Source organism: Olea europaea, chromosome 15 (assembly GCF_002742605.1).
Source record: "Olea europaea var. sylvestris chromosome 15, O_europaea_v1, whole genome shotgun sequence".
Taxonomy (NCBI): Eukaryota; Viridiplantae; Streptophyta; class Magnoliopsida; order Lamiales; family Oleaceae; genus Olea; species Olea europaea.
Window position 1 is genome coordinate 27,452,302 of NC_036251.1, and position 18,032 is coordinate 27,470,333.

Below are 18,032 nucleotides of genomic sequence, written 5' to 3' on the forward strand. Positions count from 1 at the left end.
TGACTTCTTGCTAGATAAAACCAGCCCAATAAGGAGTTCTGGTCAACTGCACTTCAAACTCATAGTTACTTGGACTGCCTATCTTAATGCCTTACTATAATGTTTCTGACAAGGCATAAAATGTGATATGAATTTCTGCGTAATCCTTTATTATCGAAGAAGCCACTTGATTTTAAGTATACATTTATTCATGGCACAGACTAGTCGTACATTCTACAAATATAAACTGAGCCGGTCTTTAAATCAGTTCATCGCAGTATTTATTTTGGAATAATCAAGGAGTGGCAGAATTCTGAAAAAACACAACCCAGTTAAGCTAAGCAATAGACATGGTTTAATATCGGTGTAATTGTGGGTTTTATATTAATTTGAGTTTAGGCCAACATTCAAATCAATCAGAGGCAGTTGAAATTTTATTGGTCGAATATGGACTAGATTTTTCTAATTTATGTGAACTGGACAAGGTTGCTGCATGGTCATGTGTAGAGGTGGTGGAATAGAATAACTCAGTTAAAGCGTAATGATCATATGTCTGAAATGCAATGTATGTTTCATAATAGATCCCATTCTTCTACCCTTTTCACATCTTCATCCATATGATGCCAATTACTAGGATTGATCGGAAGTTCGATTCTATCTGGACTACTTATTTTCAAATTATATTAACATTGACTTGACATATCAATTTCAATATGATGAACCTCAACTTTGTTCAAACCTAAGAATGTATTCTATCAGTACCTTTTGATCCATATCAATAACGACCAAGGATGAAGAAGCCGTTGAGTCAAGTATTAGACTGTTTCCAAATAGGTTCTTCTCGAAGTGGTAATTAACAAGTCAAGGAACTCATTGACCCAAGGCTGATCTAAGGCAAAGACTCCGATCATGGTACAAGTCCTAAGAATGCAGCTTCATAGAGTTCTTTCCAAACAAACTAATACTTTGCATAAACAACAAACATATGTTTTTAAAAAAATTGAAAACCAATTATGTCCACGCCGAAAAAGTTAATAATAAACATTTCGGGTGCCGGCAGCACAACTAGAAAAGAGTTGTGATGTACAATTATAGTTCGAATGCAGTCTGATTTACGCTTGGTTGGAGTGGGAGTTGGGGTGGCAGTTTCAAAAAATGACAGGTGAAAACTAAATATTTCCTACATGTTTCATGGGGAAAACATGTGCAACATTAAACATTATTATTTATTTCGGATTCCCCAAAGTTTGGTTCGTTGTTTTCAATATCTGTGTGTCTCTTCTTAACAGACAAAACATTGTCCCCAGTATTTTATCCCAGGCTGCATTCTCAACTGGCTCTGATCATCACTTTTCTGTGGTATTCTCAGTGTCTTAAAATTCTGTTTATTCTTCTTTGAATCTCTATACATGCAACTGGATGATATTCTCGTATTCTTTTGTACATAATTTACGTAGATGCTGTATGGGAAAAGTTCGTAGTCGAATCACAGTTTGATGGTAAGATTTATTTTTAATTTTCTGATTAAGGGCTTCCCTATTCTTTCTGTCTTTTGCAGGCAAAATGTCTTGCAGCTCAACGGCTGCATGGGAATTCACGACGAAGAAAGTAAATTCGTCTGAAAACATGGCTGAATCCAACGACTCGTTCCAAAAATGCCATCTTACAAAAATTCTACGCCGTATTCAAAAATCAACTAATAAGACCAGACGAGGAGAAAGTAGAAAGGCTCCTCCCGGCCTTTGCCCTTTAGTGCCACCAAAATTTGGTGGTGGTTTTCGATATCCAACCTTGCTGAAGCAACGGTTGCTTCCTATGATGATCAAGTACGTTCTTGCACTTGTACGATTAACATATACGTATACTACTGGACTGTATCGATTTTTCCCCTTTTTTGGGCTGACTTTTCCTCGAATTTGTGATAAAAATAGGGGTGATGGTACTGTTGCAGCTCTATCAAGTGACAAATCTGAAGGAGAACAGCTAACAATTTTCTATAATGGAGTTATCAATGTGTATGAAAATGTTTCTGTCGATAAGGTATAAAAAAATCTATTTGCAAAAATAATTTGATTATTGGAACAAATAAATTTAGGGTTTCTTGAATGATGCTAGATTGAGATTATGAGTTCAATTAAATTTTTATTGGATCAACAGGCAAAGGCTATTATGCTTCTGGCAGGTGAAAATTCTGTGTCAGCTCCAGTTGTGGAAGATGCATCAAAAATTTCACAGAAATCACCAGTTTGCAAGTTACAACCAAGTAATTCTCAATTTTTTAATCTCCACACTTCAACTTTAAGTAATTCGGATAGATTGAATAGAATTTTGAGAAAGAATTCATGTAACTGACTCGTAATTCTTAAAAATTACTAGTAGATTGTCATATATTCTTAAAAGGAAGTTGAAAAAAATTATTTGTCTAATATTTTTTAATATACAGATTCAAGTTATCCTTACTTTCTTTGCCTTCTTTCAGATCTTCCAATTGCTACAAAGCGTTCTCTAGAGCTTTTTTTTAACAAACGACGAGACAGGTGCATTCTCATATACTTAGCCTCTGTTTGGTTTAGATAAGAATCAGATTTTCGGTAAATTTTGATAAAAGTTGATATATGGTTGAAAAGTTATAATTTCCGTTAAAATTAATTGTTAAGTTACACCAAACGGGGGCTTAATAGGATTTTGACCCTTGCCCTCCTAAATTTCTATGGTTCTCATTTAAAAACAAAATATAAATGTATATGACTCACGACAACTTAAACTTTTAGCTAAGACGAGTAAAAGGTTGTGATTTGGTGTGCAGGTTAATGAACAGAATTGCTCTAGTTCCTACCTCCGATGCACAACTCGAGGATGATTCTCAAACTCAAGAAAAGTTGTTAGCGTAGTATGTGAATTTAGGTAACACCGTTTGGTATTTGTAGTTATAATCTGTAGCTATAATCTTACTTTATATTACATTTTTATAATTGCATTTAACATAAATATAATGTATGATTGTTATAAACAAGAGAGAAAAAGAGGAGAGATAATTTGAGTTAATACACTTGTCTATTTTATTAAGAATCAAAACCTTATATTTACAGAGAATAATTAGGGTTACTTAGAATACAACAATTATAATGACTAGGATTGTAGATGTAAAAATGTCATTCATAAAATTACAATATTTACAATACTCCTCTTTGAATGACTATTTATACAATAATTATCTCATTGAAATATTGTTTGACAAAAAATTCTTTAAAATGTCAACAAATGAAAAAAGAGTAGAAATGATATTAAGTAATAAATGCTACATTATTAAAACCTTGTCAAAAAAATCCAGTGAAACAAAACTTGATAGAAGGAAAAAGAGTACAATTACTCTCTCTAATTTTAATTCTTATATTAAACGATCCTTGTCTTGTACGGCAATGTCTTCAATATTGATACCTTGTACGTGAATACCGTCAAATAACACTATCTTCATAAGAGATATTTTGTCAACATTTGATAACTGTAGTAATATGATGATTCAGAAAATAACTCTTATTGATCTCTTTGAGAGTCTCATACATATAGAAGTGTACTTTTTGAGGGCAAATGCCTCGTGGGTTAAGGACATCATTACATAAAGAATATGCCTCATTAAAACTTTATTAGAAAAAAATATGTGCGAAAATCTTAATGAAGGGAAAAAAAGAGTACATTATTTTTTTGAGTAATCTATAAAAGTTGTCTCATTAAAAATTTTGCCAGAAAAATTCAATGGAACAAAATCTTAGTCAAGGAAAAAGAATACAACGCGTATTTACTCACCCTCATGATAATATCACTTGAATTGTGCTTCAAGCATATTAAATCCTTCAATATTAATATTAAATTTATGTAAAATAAGTTGACTATGATTACAATTATTGTATGTATATCAAATTCCATGCATTGTCACGCTAATAGGGTAGAGACTTATAATTATATCAACCACATGATAAATTATTTATTTATACAAGTCTTCATGACATTTATTATGTAAAGAGTTGTATATTTCATATTATTACTTTACTTTTTTCATTTTCATTTCGCATAAGTATATACTTTTAGGTGTTCAAATATAGATTCAAAAATTTCAGTTTTCTCTACTAAGTTCAACCTTATTAGGATCGCGTCCAATTTATTTGGACAATCATCACTTCGATCAAAGACATCTATTTCAATATCTTTGCTATTCATAATATGATGTAGTACATCACATGCAAAAGTATTTTTGACAATTTTTTTTTTCAGTTCTATTTCTTTCTCCATAATGTCATAATTTATTGAGATATCTCAATTTTTAATATATTAGGTACTTGAACTTCTTCTCCAATTTTATAATTTGTTATGTCTATATACTTATCAAGAGTATACGCCTCCTTAACGAGACCATCTTTGCTAATTGCTCCATTTTCTTTAGTAGTTTTTTTGTATTAGAATCGAAATCAGCATGCTTCAGACGTGTAATAAATATATCAAATATAATATTAATTAATTATCCTTCCAAGAGCTAATTCAAGTTGGAGCATTTAAAGCCGACGTGTGTGATATTGTTGATCTCTTTAATCAGTAAATGCGTGTAATTGAATTATATTTCAAACTTTTAATTCAAATTATCTTTTACGAGGATTTAAATAACGATGCACTTAAACATCATTTTCAGCTTATTAATTCTTCCTCCTAATGCTGAAAGAATTGTCCAATCAAAATTGACAATTAACAAGTCGCTTTATGAAATATCACTCATTAGGACTTGAGTTATTATATAAGTATTCAAAGTATTCATTTATCCTCAACATTCTTTACTTTCCATCTTAGTGTAGTGTGGTGGATAAATTTTACATATACTGCACTATCATAATAATTAAGAAAAAGCCTCTTGCACAGGTCCTTTTGCACAGAGCCTATACAGAGGTTCTCACATGGGAGTGGACCCCATGTGTGGAGCCCACCACCATGTTTGTGCACCTGTACAAGCTCTGTGCAAGTAGCACAGTCGAAATAATTATATGAAAAAAATTAGGCTTTTACCATGAGCCAATTATAACATGGAGAACTATGATGTTGAGATGATGCATAATAACCTTTCCTAAATCTAAACAAAAATGGGAAGAACTTTGTTTTGAATTAATTGGAAGCATTTAATAAAAGATAATGTTAAACCATTTATCGACCTCTCAACTAACATTTACTAAAATTTTGAGATTTATGATCACTGGCATTAACAAAAGACAACGTCTTGATTTTATAATTTGAAAATTTTACTCGCAATTTAAAATTTAAACAGTAATTTTACAAACTTTAGGTTGCGAACATCATGCAATCATCTAGTATGTATCAAATCTATTAGATATAAATAATATTTAGATGGTCGACATGAAGGATGATAGGGCCCCATTTATCATCTTGATTAATTTTTAGAAATATAGGGAATTCAGTCCCTATTTTAACTAGTAATGTTTAATGATCAATTTTTGGTAAAGAAAACAAAAAACATATGTGAATTCATTAGATTTAAGAATCTTCAAGTTCTTCGTTGAATATTTATTTGAATTCTCAATTCGAATCGTATTGATCTAGCTATGATCTAGCTAGTCATGCCAAACAATAAAATCAAAATGAACTTCTAGTTCAATATAAAATATAATTTAATCATTTAATTTCGAAGAATATGATTGAACATTATATAATTATATATCATTCGAACATTATATAATTATATATCATTCAAGTAGTTAAACTAAATAATGTCATCATAACATTAGTTATATGTATTCCTTCGTAAATAAACATGAATTCAAAATGATATATTCTTTGAAAACGTGCTACTTCGAGAAAACATTATCTTTAATTATTGTTTCTTCTTGAATATTAATAATATAGAAAATTAATTTCCTTTGAAAATTACAACTCAATATTAAACTGTTTAATTTGTGTTTTTTCAGGAATACAATGAGACATATATTATTTGAAATGTGTGCTATTTCAAGAGCACACTATATTTTATCATTGCTTCTTCAAAATTAATAAATCAATATTCTTCTAGAATATTAAAATTATAATATCATACACTTTTGGAGCAATTAATATTCTTTTAAAATATTAATTATAATGTCATGTTATTTTAGAAGAAACAAATATTTTCTAATAGACATATTAACGAGTAAAATTCTTCTTAAATATTGAAATCAGAGTGTTATGCTCTTCAGAATCAATAACATATTATTGTTTAAAATAATAAATTGTATAAGAATTTTCTCTTCAGAAATAAAAATATAATTTATGTTAGTTTTTATTTAATTATGCTCTTCAAGAGCAAGTGAAATCTAACTAAAATATTAATCTTGGTGTGCTATTTCAAGAACAATAATATGATAAATTATGAATTAAAAGTATATAGAAGAACTAAAGAAATTAATCAATTTATACTACAATAAATTTTTGGAACCAGAGTATATAATGCACGCATTAAATACATTAGATAATCACATATAAATTTGTCTAGTATGATGTTATCATACAACTTCTGTAATTATTGGAGATGTATGTGTGCCTAGAATAATAATATATTATGATAACCAACCTAAAATAATAATATATTATGATAACCAAATTCAACTCTTATTTCCTGACCTGTTGGGACACATTCTACGATTTACTTTCCTCACAAAACTCTAGGGACGGGACGATGGGACCCTCAATATTGGGGTTCAACATTTATATTATGATAACCAAATTTATTGTGTACCCGTCAATGTATTAATAAATTGTAAGTGTTTGATTTGACGTTGAACAGTAGTTAATGTACATCAACATCACATGATGAGCAAATTGTAGTTTCCTATCGAAGAGAAATCAGTTTTAGGAACTTGGAGGTGCAAATGCGGTGGCAAGCTAATGAAGGACAAGTCAGTCGATTCTTGAGAAGGTGTTGCCAATAGTTGTTGGCTACTAATCAGAAACATGGAGGGGTAGAAAAAATACGTGGTAGGAATGGGCATAAATTGTCTTACCAACGGTACCTCATTTATAGGATTTGACTAATTTAAGTAACCCAAAAAGAAAATTCGCACCGATAATGTGTTATAAATTAGAGAGAAAAAGGTAAGATATAATATGAGTCAATATACTTGTATATTTCATTAAAAATCAAAATTCCATATTTATAGAGAAGAATTAGAGTTACTAAGGATACAACAAGGTATAAAAGTCAATCATAAATGCTACTATATTTACAACAACGAACACGATATAAAAATTCTCAATTGTTTTCAAACCCGAACTAGACCGGTCAATTAGACCGAAAAAACCATGACCCGATCAGAAAATTGGTTCGATTGGTATCTTGTAACCAGATATACAAAATCCGGTAAAATGATTGGTTCAATCGGAAATCGGTGAACAATCGATGAACCGGACACGATTTTGCCGAGTTTTTCAGCAAGCTTGCAAAGGAAAATAATAATAATAAGATAAAAGACCGTAGAGACAGATATGTCAATAAACGCTTCTCCGACTCGAGCAAGTTATGTGAAACAAACGTTTTGACTTTTTCAATGATTTCCAGGTTTATAACATTGTTGGGCCTATCTATTTTATATGTAAGCTTATAATCTTCTTTTGGCCCATTTAACTTTTATGTGATATGTAATGAAATAATTATTAAAATATAATTTACAAATATTAGAAACTTAAAAAAATTCAACTTAATGTTAATTTTTTAAAAATTTTATATTGATATATTAATTTAATTTTTAATAGTATATATCTTTATAAAATTTAAATAACTCAATTTTCGTGTTGATCCGATTTAACCTCGATTCGATCCTTCAACTCTTAACCCTTTTAATTTTTTGGGTCAATGCCCGGTTCAATTTGGAAAACATTGGAAATTCTTTACTCAACAAATCTTTATCATCGGCTATATCGTCTAAGAAAAATTATCCCAAAATTTTCTTGTCTCTATGCTATGACTTGTGAATATCAAAGTGTAACGTTTATTTCTCTCCACTCAGACGACATAATTTGTTTGAAAAAATAATTCGTCACCGACGATATCGACAAGTTAGAGCATGTGATAATGTTGTCTTCTGACCCCATTAATTCTGTGGTTTTCGTTCTCCACAAATAAAGGGATGGGACCAGTGGCTTTTGGCCTCTATCTATTTTTTCAGGCTCTGAATTTAGTGAATTATTTCACCACCAACATAGAGCCTGTTTGGGGTGATTTTGAGAATTGATTTTTTGATCGTTAGGAAAAAAGCGGGGTCCACCTGTGAGAAAAGAAGTCAAATATGACGGCTGGAATAGTGAAATAACGGTAAAAAAATCAATTTTTTGGATGAAAAAATCGGGCCCAAACAGGCCCATAAACTAAATGTGTGTAAAAAAGTAATGTTACGCCTGAAGCCCTACACAATACTTTTTTTTTTTTTTTTGGGAGAAATATATTTTGTAATAATAATTTTTTTTAAAAATGTGTGATTAAAAATAAGAAAAAAATTTAAATTTACGTTTAAAATCATTTTATAAAAGAATGTGGTTATAAATGACTTCTAAAAAAAATGAGTTCCGGAAAAAAATGGGATCAAACATGGGTAGATAAGATTTAGCTCGTCAAAAAATTGATAGGATCTAGTTCGTATGACTTGTGAAAATTTAAAACTGCTTTCGAAATTAAAAAATTACTGTTAGCTTTTGTTTGAGCCACGTTCTTTTAAAAATTCATTTTTTAAAAGCTCATTTTTAACAATACATTTTTTAATAAAATAATATTACACATTAATTTAAAACTTTTCCTTAATCTTTAATCGCACATTCTCCATCATTCACGCATTCTTTCACGTAAAATAGGGTTCAAACATGGGTTTAAACATATTTGAATTATTTTTTAAAAAGTATTTTGTCTGTTAAGTTGAGAAAAATCAAGTTAAATTTGGTCCACATGCATTGATTATCTTAGGTCACACTCCACTTTGTAGAGACCGGCAAAAATCCAAGTAATAAGCATGTGTTTGGCCCCATTATTTCTCATTAAATTAAATTAAATTTTTCTCCCTCCTACTTTTAACCACACAATCTTTAATAAAATAATATTACACGTAAATCAAAAACTTTTCAACCACTCATTTTTCAAAAACATACTATTCATCTCATTATAATTTAGGAATAATGGGGCTCAAACGGGGGCTAAATAAAATTCGAATTTTTTGTTAGCCGTACTTATCATAGCCCTTTTTTGGTACTCATTAATTACCATTTGGCCATAATTAAATTTTATTACATTATATTCTATTTTTCTCTCTTATTTTTAATCACACAATCTTTTATAAAATAATATTATACCTAAATAGAAAATTTTTCCTTATTTTTCAACCACTCATTTTTAAAAAAAAAAATATTCTACCGTTTTCGTTTCTAGAATATGGAGGCCAAACAGGGATTGAATTATATTTTATTTTTCTCTCTCCTATTTTCAATCGCACAATCTTCCATAAAATCATATTACACGTAAATCGAATTTTTTTTTTCTTTTTCAATTATTTATTTTTAAAAAAAATACTATTTCCCCCATTTTTAGAAAAGTCCAAACATAGGCGTAAATGAGAAAATGAATAAGAGTGTTAAATTTGAATTGAAATGTTTGTGTGTATGTTTCGCTTTTTCTGGACAAAGAATCTCTTTCTTTATACCAAGAAATGACTTATTCGGCCTCTTTATAATTTTATTATTTGGCTTTTCTGAGGATGAAATGACTCTCTCATGCTTTATTCGAGAGTGAAATATATTTACGATCTGTCTTCTAACACTTTCTTTAATTAATTTATTGTAAAATAAATAAATAAATAATTGCATAATACCATATTAATTATATGAAATAATAATCTACATTATTTAAACTCTTGCAAAAAGAAGGGAAAATTGAAAAGATACATTGTATTTTTGCCAAGCATTAATTGATGATAAACATCTCAACTTAAATTGAAATATCCATCATCTCCATGGCCAAATTCTCCATCATCAAAGCCTCTACTTCTCCACTGCACTGCATCTTCCCTGCAAAATTTAATTTAATTTTCAAGTAATCAAGGCCATTTGGCAGTGCTTGAAGAATAAAAAAATAATAATAATAATTGCTTCCCAGACTAGGAATCTATTTCTGAACAAATTTGAATAAGGGTCCATTTGACATATTTTTTGGTTTTGCTTTTCGTAGAAAAGTTTTTGGAGAAACTACTTTTATATTCAAAAACTAATTTTTAAAAAAGCTTTATATTTCAAAAGTATTTTTTAAAAAAAATCATATTAAATCAATTTTCTCTAAAAATTCTTTTAAGTAGAAAAATACTTTCATAAAATTAGCCAAACGGATTCAAAAATATATTTTACATTTCAAAAGCTTCTTTTAACTTTTTAAAAATCATGTCATACAGACCCTAATTTCTTGAAGTGTCGCAACTACAATAACTTTTAGAGGAAGATGGCTTAACGTAACTTTCTCTTGAAACTCAAGTCTTTTACAAGAAGTTGAAGCCCTACAAAACAGTCATTTGGAAAGTACATGATAAATGAAAAAATAATGACTTACAACCATAAAAGGATGATGAGTTGTTGAGGTTAGTAGTTTTGATGGGGCAAGATGGTGCTGAGAGTGGAAGAACTGGCAAATTCTGGCAATTGCAAATTTCAATCATGTAGCCATCAGGATCATGGAAGAATATTTGATCAACTATGATTCCACCTTCTTTAACAACTGCTTTTACATATTCTATTTTCATTTCTTCCAATTTCTGAATAATTCGTTCCATGTCCGTGCATTGGAATGATATGTGATTGTCTTTTGGATTTATTTTCCCTTTCTTCTGTGGGATTTTCTCTGTTTCGAGTAAATGAATTCCAATTCCATGATTGAACAACCTGCAGCAAAAATCAGGTTTTCAGTAAATTAAAGGTTGAATCTCAACTTTAAGGGGCCCACCATCCCACCCCGGGACAAGAAGTTAATCGTGAGATGTGCCCCAACAAGTTAGAGATGTGCCCCCAACAAATTAGAGAACAAGATCTGCCTTGTATACTGGTGTCAACAAAAAATCTCAATTCATGTATCAGGAATCGAACCCATACATTACGACTGTCAGCAAAGTTGAGTATACCTCACCCTTGACAACAGACTTTCAATAGATTGATTATAGCTTGGGACATGCATGTGCGTCGGAGTTACAAGTATATTTCAATTTTTCTTAACAAAAAAGGATGCACGAAACATATAGCATACCAGGCTCCTTCAAAGTCGAACGAAGAGGGTCTTTTGATGAGGACGAACCCCAAAACTTCCTCGTAAAATTTAACAGATCTTCGGACGGATTTGCAAATAAACGAGACGTGATTTAAAGACAAATAAGGCAAATTATTTTCTTGGTTTGAAGATTCTAACACTTCAACAATTTCTCTCCCCATCTTGACTCTAATCTTTCTCTTTTCTCTCTTCAACTCACTCTTTCTTTGAGTGGCTATGAAAATGAGTAAATTGTTGTATATATAAGCAGAGTATGATATCCATTATGAGATGCGAAGGTAGTAGAACTGTAATTTATTTAATTTTTATATTATTTTATTTTGGAAAATAGTACATGTCAATCCAACGTGTAATAATGGAGTGAAGAATTGTAGTTCGATCTCATCAATGTCCACCTACCCGCTTGCCCCAATCTATATCACACTCAAACAAAACAATGACGTAAGAGCGGGTACAACTTGTAATAATTCATCCATATTTTCAACTTTTCATAACCAGACCTCGATTTTAATTTTTCTTTTTATTTCTTATCAACTTATATGTGCGTCTTCGTATGTATATAGGACATATATGCGTACCCCCGGGTTATAATTCAGTGATGCAAAGAATAAAATTGAGGCAATCTCAGCCTTGCTAGCAACGACAGTGTGAGAATTCGATTTCTGAAATATGGAATTGGATTCTTTGTGGACATTAGTGTGCGGGCAAGTTCTTATTCTTTGGCCTACTGAGATACATCCCGTGATTTACTTCCCTCACGATGTTCCAAGGACAGAACGTTGGGGGCCCTTAAAGTTGGGATTCAACCTTTTTTTCATATATGCGAACATGGATGGATTTCAACTAACTTAGTCGCTATTATTATTGACGAAGTTAATCAAAGTACGAAATTCGGTGAATTGGACCCTAGTCAAATCCTGTCATCATAATTGGACCAATCCACAATTGAACCGCTCGAGTTTTGCTCAAAATTGGTGAATCGACTAGTTTATACTAGACAATCTATTGCAAATTTTCAACAAGGTTTTCGAAAACTCACAAGTAATATAAATTTGTAATGATAAATATAAATGACCAAGTAATATGAAAAACATATAAATTAAATTTTATAGAGAAAATTTGAGAAGTTATATGTTTCAATTATTAGATGAATTCTTAATTTCTATTTTAACTTATAAACCTATAGTTATATTTACACCTTAAAAAAATAAATAAATAAATTGGACCCGTCAATTTAACTAGTGGGTTGTAAATTGGGTCATCAGCAAGCGGCCTGTGGCCCGGCCTAGCTCGTGGCTCAGAAAAACCGAGCCCCCAAAAAAAAAAAAAAAAAGAATTGCTGATTACTTTTATTGAATTTAAATTTAAACGGTTTGATTTTTTTGGTTATAAATATAATTAAATTTCTCAATTTCATATCAATTTTAACTTGTAATACGATGATTGTAGCCAATCCCAAGATTGGAAAAGCAAGGAAAGTTATAATTCGTAAAAATTGTATGAATGAAAACATTTTTTTTAAAAAAATCGTAAGAATTGTCACAAAAAAAAATAAAAAACTCATGAGCCGGCCCGACTCGGTAAAAGCCAAGCCGAAAGATTGGGCTGAACCTAGATTTTTGCCTGGCCAACAACCTACATTATTTTTAATTTTTTATTTCCCCAGGATATTCTAGATGCTGGAGGGGTAGTAGTACGAGCAAAGCACGGCCCCAATAGTACAACAAACCAAACAATGGGACTTTTCATTAATGAGAGAATAATAACACAATATTTGTTTATTTTTATTTCCAAATGTTTCTTCTCTCTTATGCCCTCATACTTATAAGTTAAACCAGTTAAAGGCAATTTTCATTGATTGATAATGAAAAGGTAGCAAAATCATAAATAATTTGAATTAGTCACTTGATCAAAGTTAAGATGACCCCATCTGGAAAAAAAAATTAGATCTTTCAATAAATGAAGCAAAGGACTACGAGCAATCTTAAATTTATTGAAAATAAAATCAACATAAAATCGTTTCTTGGTTATTTAAAAGATTGCTAATAATATAGGCTTACTAATTGCATCCAATTAGAGGAGGTTGTCCACCTGTATTTGAAGGGATAATTCTATATATACATTATGGTATTCATGGTGTGTGTGTGTATATATATATATATATATATAGGATCATGCTACATTCACACAATTATTTACACAATAGTTTACACACTCGACACTTGGTTGCCCCCAGCCCCTCCAATAGGGGGCAGCCAAGTGTCGAGTGTATAAAAAATTGTGTACAAATAGTTTTATCTCTATATATATATAGAGCATTCCATGATTGAAGGGTTGAAAAAATTGTTTTTCAACTCTCCAATGATGTTATGCCACTTATACATTATGAACATCCTTATAAACACCGTCATACACACGTAGTATAACCCTTAGTGAAGAAAGCTTATTAAAAATTGTGTATTCATTTCTTTCATGCCTACACTCTACATTTTTCTATGTTCTCTTTCTTCCTGTAATGACCAACATAAAAAAAACATGTATAAGATTAGTGGCTGAGATTCGACCCGACACCACTTGTCATAAATTCTTATCAACTATAATTTCGATTATTACGTTCTTCATTAATCTTTCATTAAAGTCAAAGATCCATACAAGTCCGTACAATTGTACTCATATTTCTTAATCTAGCATTTCTTGATAAACAAAAAACAGTCATACGCACAAAACATCAATAATTGAAGTATTATATTAAGAATCCCAATAATTGTGAGTAGAGGTGGCCCGCGTAGACATATCTGTAGGTTGAAGGCGATAGATCATAGAAGTGAAGATTATTTTTCACTTTTTTAATTAACTATTGTGCCGTTGAATTATTTTACCTTTTCTTTAATAATTATTTATGCACTTATTTTTGGAATGATATAATTAATTTTTTCATTGAGCAGAAGAAAGATTTATCATTAAGATATAATCTTTTTTTTTTTTTGAACGAGCATCCAAAAAGAGCAAGACAATAAGGAAAAACACATATTTTTTTTCCTTTCCCAACTCAAAATTTATTTTATTTCCTTATTTTCCTCAAAACTAGTTAATCATAAACTTCATATGCAAGTTCTATAAAATAATTTCATCTTTCTCTCTTCTACCAAATACATCATTCTTGTTTGAAGCTATTAATGATTTGAATGGAGCATGCGAAATTGGTAATCAAGTTTAATTCCTCATTTTCCATTCTCAAAAGCTATATTCAAATTTGATGTTTTAACCTGATGCATGATTTCAAACAGAGCTGTATTTTGAAGGTCGATATGCGTTGCGATGCATGTAAGAGGAAGACATTGGAAGTATTGAACTCCATTTGCAGTATCTTCAACACAATAGGAATTTTTCATAAATGAATAGTAGCAAGAGAATTCAATATAGAATTTATTTTTTTTCCGACTTGGTCGTAAAATTATTAGTTTATTTACGCCATTTTGCAAGGTGTGTATTCTGTGACCTTCAGCGCAAAAGAAGAGGTAACAAAAATATGGGGCGAGGTGGATCCGAATCTACTTTTGAGTGCCTTAGCAAGACCTGGACAACATGCAGAGATTGTATGGGCCAAACTCGACCATCCAAGAATCGATAGAGGTTACTATAATGACCATAATTCTTATAGGTACTCTAAATATGGTTCGATAGAAGACACCAATTGGCACCGGAGGGCATTGCCGGATTCATCCTACAACCAAAACTACTGCTATGATGCTACTCCGCTGCCTGCAGGTAGGTACGTTCCATCATATACAGCGCCGGAATATCCCTATGTTGAAGAACAATCACTGGGTTTTTGCAATATAATGTGACAGTTTATATAAAGGTTATTGGGAATGTTTTTCTTTTCAGTTTTTTGTACTGGATATGCCAGAATGGCCTTTACTTAATGTGCATGCCAAGATTTGAAGGGTAGTAGAGTAACTGTTTTTTATGAAGTATAATGACTTTTTCCGGATTCAGACAAAGCACGTTAAGCTAAAAATATTAAGCCTTTTAAGCGACTGACCTCGAACTTCGATTTCAGAATCAGTGTATTAAACTTTAGCCCTCTCGTGAATGCAAGTTGGGTACCTCTACTGGTCGACATGTTCAGCTTTAGCAGAGGAAATCTTCAAGCACTTGCTGAGGAACCATCACTTGCGTACGTCAAAGCAAATCCAGAATTCATTGATACCATAATTGTCTCCACAAGCTCCGCTTAGTGTTGTTCCTTCTTCATCCTCCTCGTCTTCCTCTTCTATTCTTTCTAACTCTTCTGTCATTGCAGACTTTTTAAGCCCCCTGAGCTTGGATTCAGGCTGTCGAGATTGCTATGAGAAGTTAAAAGGATAAAACTTCATAGACTATAGTAGAATTATATAAGAGAACAAGGTTAAAAGCATCTTTGGTTAAGATTAAAAAGCACTTATAAGTAAATAAATTATGAAATAAATAATATTTGTTATTGGTCAAAGTTGGAAGTACGTTGCCATTTGGCAATAAGGTAAGACTTAGTACCAACATAACTTTTTGTACTTCAAAGTAAGAAATCTGAACGTGTTTGGAACTAACTTTACTCCGACAATATTAGCCAAATATGCTGATGTAGAACCTGAATGCTACGTTATGGAAAATGATACTTACCATACTCTGCCTCGATTTGTTCTTGCAATGGTTATCCTGAACAGCAGCAGCCATGTCCTTTGCCTGCTTAAGAGCTCTAGCCACAACTTCAACTACAGTTGGATGATCATCGATAATCTCGAATAGCCTTTCCCTGTGAAAACCAATTTTCAACCAAGGTTGGAACGAAATATGGTTTAATAGGTTCTTTTATGATACATATAGACACATAATTTTATCATCCCGTACTCTTCCAACAATACTAGCAAGCTAACATCCAAAAACAGTCTTATATACCAACATCTAGTGGGATACTGATAAGAACCTGTTGCAGAGATACTCACTCCCCGAAATTAATGACTGCACTCAAGATAAAAACGGAACAAGATGCTATTAAATGGAATGCTGATTCTGGTTTCAATAACGTGGTACTACTGTAATTGCATAAACACTACTGGATGAAGATAACACACTTCCAGAAACAATAAGGAAAAGATAAACATAAATGGACATTCGAGAGGTCCACCACTCTCCCAAGTTACAACCCAATTTTTCCCCCTTAATATCTTCTACCTCATCTCTATTTATTAGTATTTTGTAACCAAATCTAACAGAATCTGTTACTATTAACTGCTTCTCAATTCTTCCGGGTCCTTCTAGAGGTTGATAGGATTCTATCAGATACACAAATCATCTTAGCAACTGTAGACACACACCCCCAAGGTTTACTACAATTACTTTAAATATGCCTGAGCAGCAGCAGTCATGTCATTTGCCTGCTTAAGGGCTATAGTCACAACTTCAACTACTATTGGATGATCATCGATCATCTTGAATAGCCTTTCCCAGTGAAAACCAATTTTCAACCAAGGGTGGAACGAAATATGGTTTAATAGGTTCTTTTATGATACATATGGACACATAATTTTATCATCCAGTACTCTTCCAACAATACTAGAAAGCTAACATCCAAAAACAGTCATATATACCAACATCTAGTGGGATACAAAAATCATCTTAATAACTGTAGAAACACACACCCAAGGTTTACTACAATTACTTGATATGTGCCTGGATAACATCCTTTTTTGATTGGGTATATTTTCAACTATTCCAGGAGCCCGTCAATTAGTTAGTTATAGACATATGCTAGTTATTGGTACATTTATGTGGGCTTTATGAATTCGTTCAAGCTCAGAATATCTTATCAAAATTTACCACAGCCATCAATTAGTTAAGCATAGCCAAAGTGTCTCATGAAAGTTGTAGATCAAAATCTGGAAATATTTGTTTCTACAAATATAATGCCACACCAAAATAGAAGTTCACTAGAAAGACACCAATCTAAAAAATATATTACCTACCACTCGTATGATGTAGCAGAGAAAGTGGTGTTGGCTTATTTGGAGAAATGGGACAATGTGAATGGGAAGGAGGTCAACCATCAACTGCATAGAAATTATCTGAATTCAAAATCCTCAGAATTGGTATTTATGATAGGTTATCCTCGTAAGGTAAGAAAAAGCAACCATATACTTAAAATGACAGCATGTAAAATATATTACTACAGAATTATTGAAGATCCACTAATGTCTGTCATAAAATGCTATTGTCAACTATATATTTTATTTTTTCCCAAAGCATATGTATAAATTTGACATGTGAGGATTTAACATTTTAGGAATCATATCTTTCTCTCACCAAAACAAATATCTAACATAAAAGAAAACGATAGTTGAGAAATATGTGGAACCCTAAGTTCAGGAGAAAGAGAAAACACAGAGGTCTTCAACTACACAGCAAACTTTAGAAAGGAAAAACAAAAACACAAAAAACTCTAAAATCACTACTTCTAGAATCATGCAGGTTATACATCCATCTTTTGACGTTTATCCCAATTTTCATAGATAAAATGAACAAAATACACATTGCACTAGATTTTCAGAAATATGTATGACTCTTAGAAGTTTATTCCGGCTTAATCTTTTGGAATATAATTTTCGATTATTCTACGCTGATATTCAGACTTTTAGAAGATTTTCTTTGCATTAGCACCATTCTCTAGTACTAAACTTGGTCAATGTCAGAACTTCCCCAC

The 18,032-nt window shown here is 31.4% G+C and overlaps 4 protein-coding genes across 12 annotated transcripts in view; 2 read left to right on the top strand and 2 right to left on the bottom strand.

Moving 5' to 3' along the window:
- The first annotated feature begins 1,119 nt into the window (after nucleotides 1-1,119).
- LOC111411070 (protein TIFY 10b-like) lies at nucleotides 1,120-3,040 on the top strand. 2 transcript variants are annotated; one of them, XM_023041641.1, is made up of 6 exons: nucleotides 1,120-1,338; nucleotides 1,538-1,805; nucleotides 1,911-2,019; nucleotides 2,137-2,242; nucleotides 2,459-2,516; nucleotides 2,786-3,040. In XM_023041641.1, the coding sequence occupies exons 2-6, from the start codon at nucleotides 1,543-1,545 to the stop codon at nucleotides 2,868-2,870; spliced, it is 621 nt and encodes a 206-aa protein (XP_022897409.1). In that variant the 5' UTR covers nucleotides 1,120-1,338; nucleotides 1,538-1,542; the 3' UTR covers nucleotides 2,871-3,040. The 2 variants fall into 2 exon arrangements, with proteins under 2 accessions (XP_022897409.1, XP_022897410.1); XM_023041642.1 differs by lacking the exon at nucleotides 1,120-1,338 and having other exon boundaries at nucleotides 1,359-1,805.
- A 6,803-nt stretch (nucleotides 3,041-9,843) lies between these two features.
- On the bottom strand, nucleotides 9,844-11,524 carry LOC111410737 (metallothiol transferase FosB-like). 2 transcript variants are annotated; one of them, XR_002705747.1, is made up of 3 exons: nucleotides 11,273-11,524; nucleotides 10,433-10,914; nucleotides 9,844-10,053 (listed from the first exon to the last, which is right to left on the bottom strand). XR_002705747.1 is itself a non-coding variant. In XM_023041230.1 (3 exons), the coding sequence occupies exons 1-3, from the start codon at nucleotides 11,452-11,454 to the stop codon at nucleotides 9,974-9,976; spliced, it is 591 nt and encodes a 196-aa protein (XP_022896998.1). In that variant the 5' UTR covers nucleotides 11,455-11,524; the 3' UTR covers nucleotides 9,844-9,973. The 2 variants fall into 2 exon arrangements, 1 of the variants encoding a protein (XP_022896998.1); XM_023041230.1 differs by having other exon boundaries at nucleotides 10,586-10,914.
- Nucleotides 11,525-14,296: 2,772 nt separating this feature from the next.
- Nucleotides 14,297-15,247, top strand: LOC111410741. The gene is made up of 3 exons (XM_023041238.1): nucleotides 14,297-14,496; nucleotides 14,581-14,656; nucleotides 14,777-15,247. The coding sequence occupies exons 1-3, from the start codon at nucleotides 14,479-14,481 to the stop codon at nucleotides 15,139-15,141; spliced, it is 459 nt and encodes a 152-aa protein (XP_022897006.1). The 5' UTR covers nucleotides 14,297-14,478; the 3' UTR covers nucleotides 15,142-15,247.
- The window catches only part of LOC111410738 (protein WHAT'S THIS FACTOR 1 homolog), a 6,877-nt gene continuing 3,506 nt past the window's right edge, over nucleotides 14,662-18,032 (bottom strand). For 2 of the 7 annotated variants that reach the window (XM_023041235.1, XM_023041231.1), the window contains 2 exons: nucleotides 15,956-16,088; nucleotides 14,662-15,630 (listed from right to left, as the gene is read on the bottom strand). The gene's annotated coding sequence lies outside the window, so the exon portion shown is untranslated. Of the gene's footprint in view, nucleotides 15,643-15,955; nucleotides 16,089-17,294; nucleotides 17,383-18,032 lie in introns of all 7 variants that reach the window. The other 5 variants (XM_023041237.1, XM_023041234.1, XM_023041232.1 and 2 more) reach the window with 5 other exon arrangements.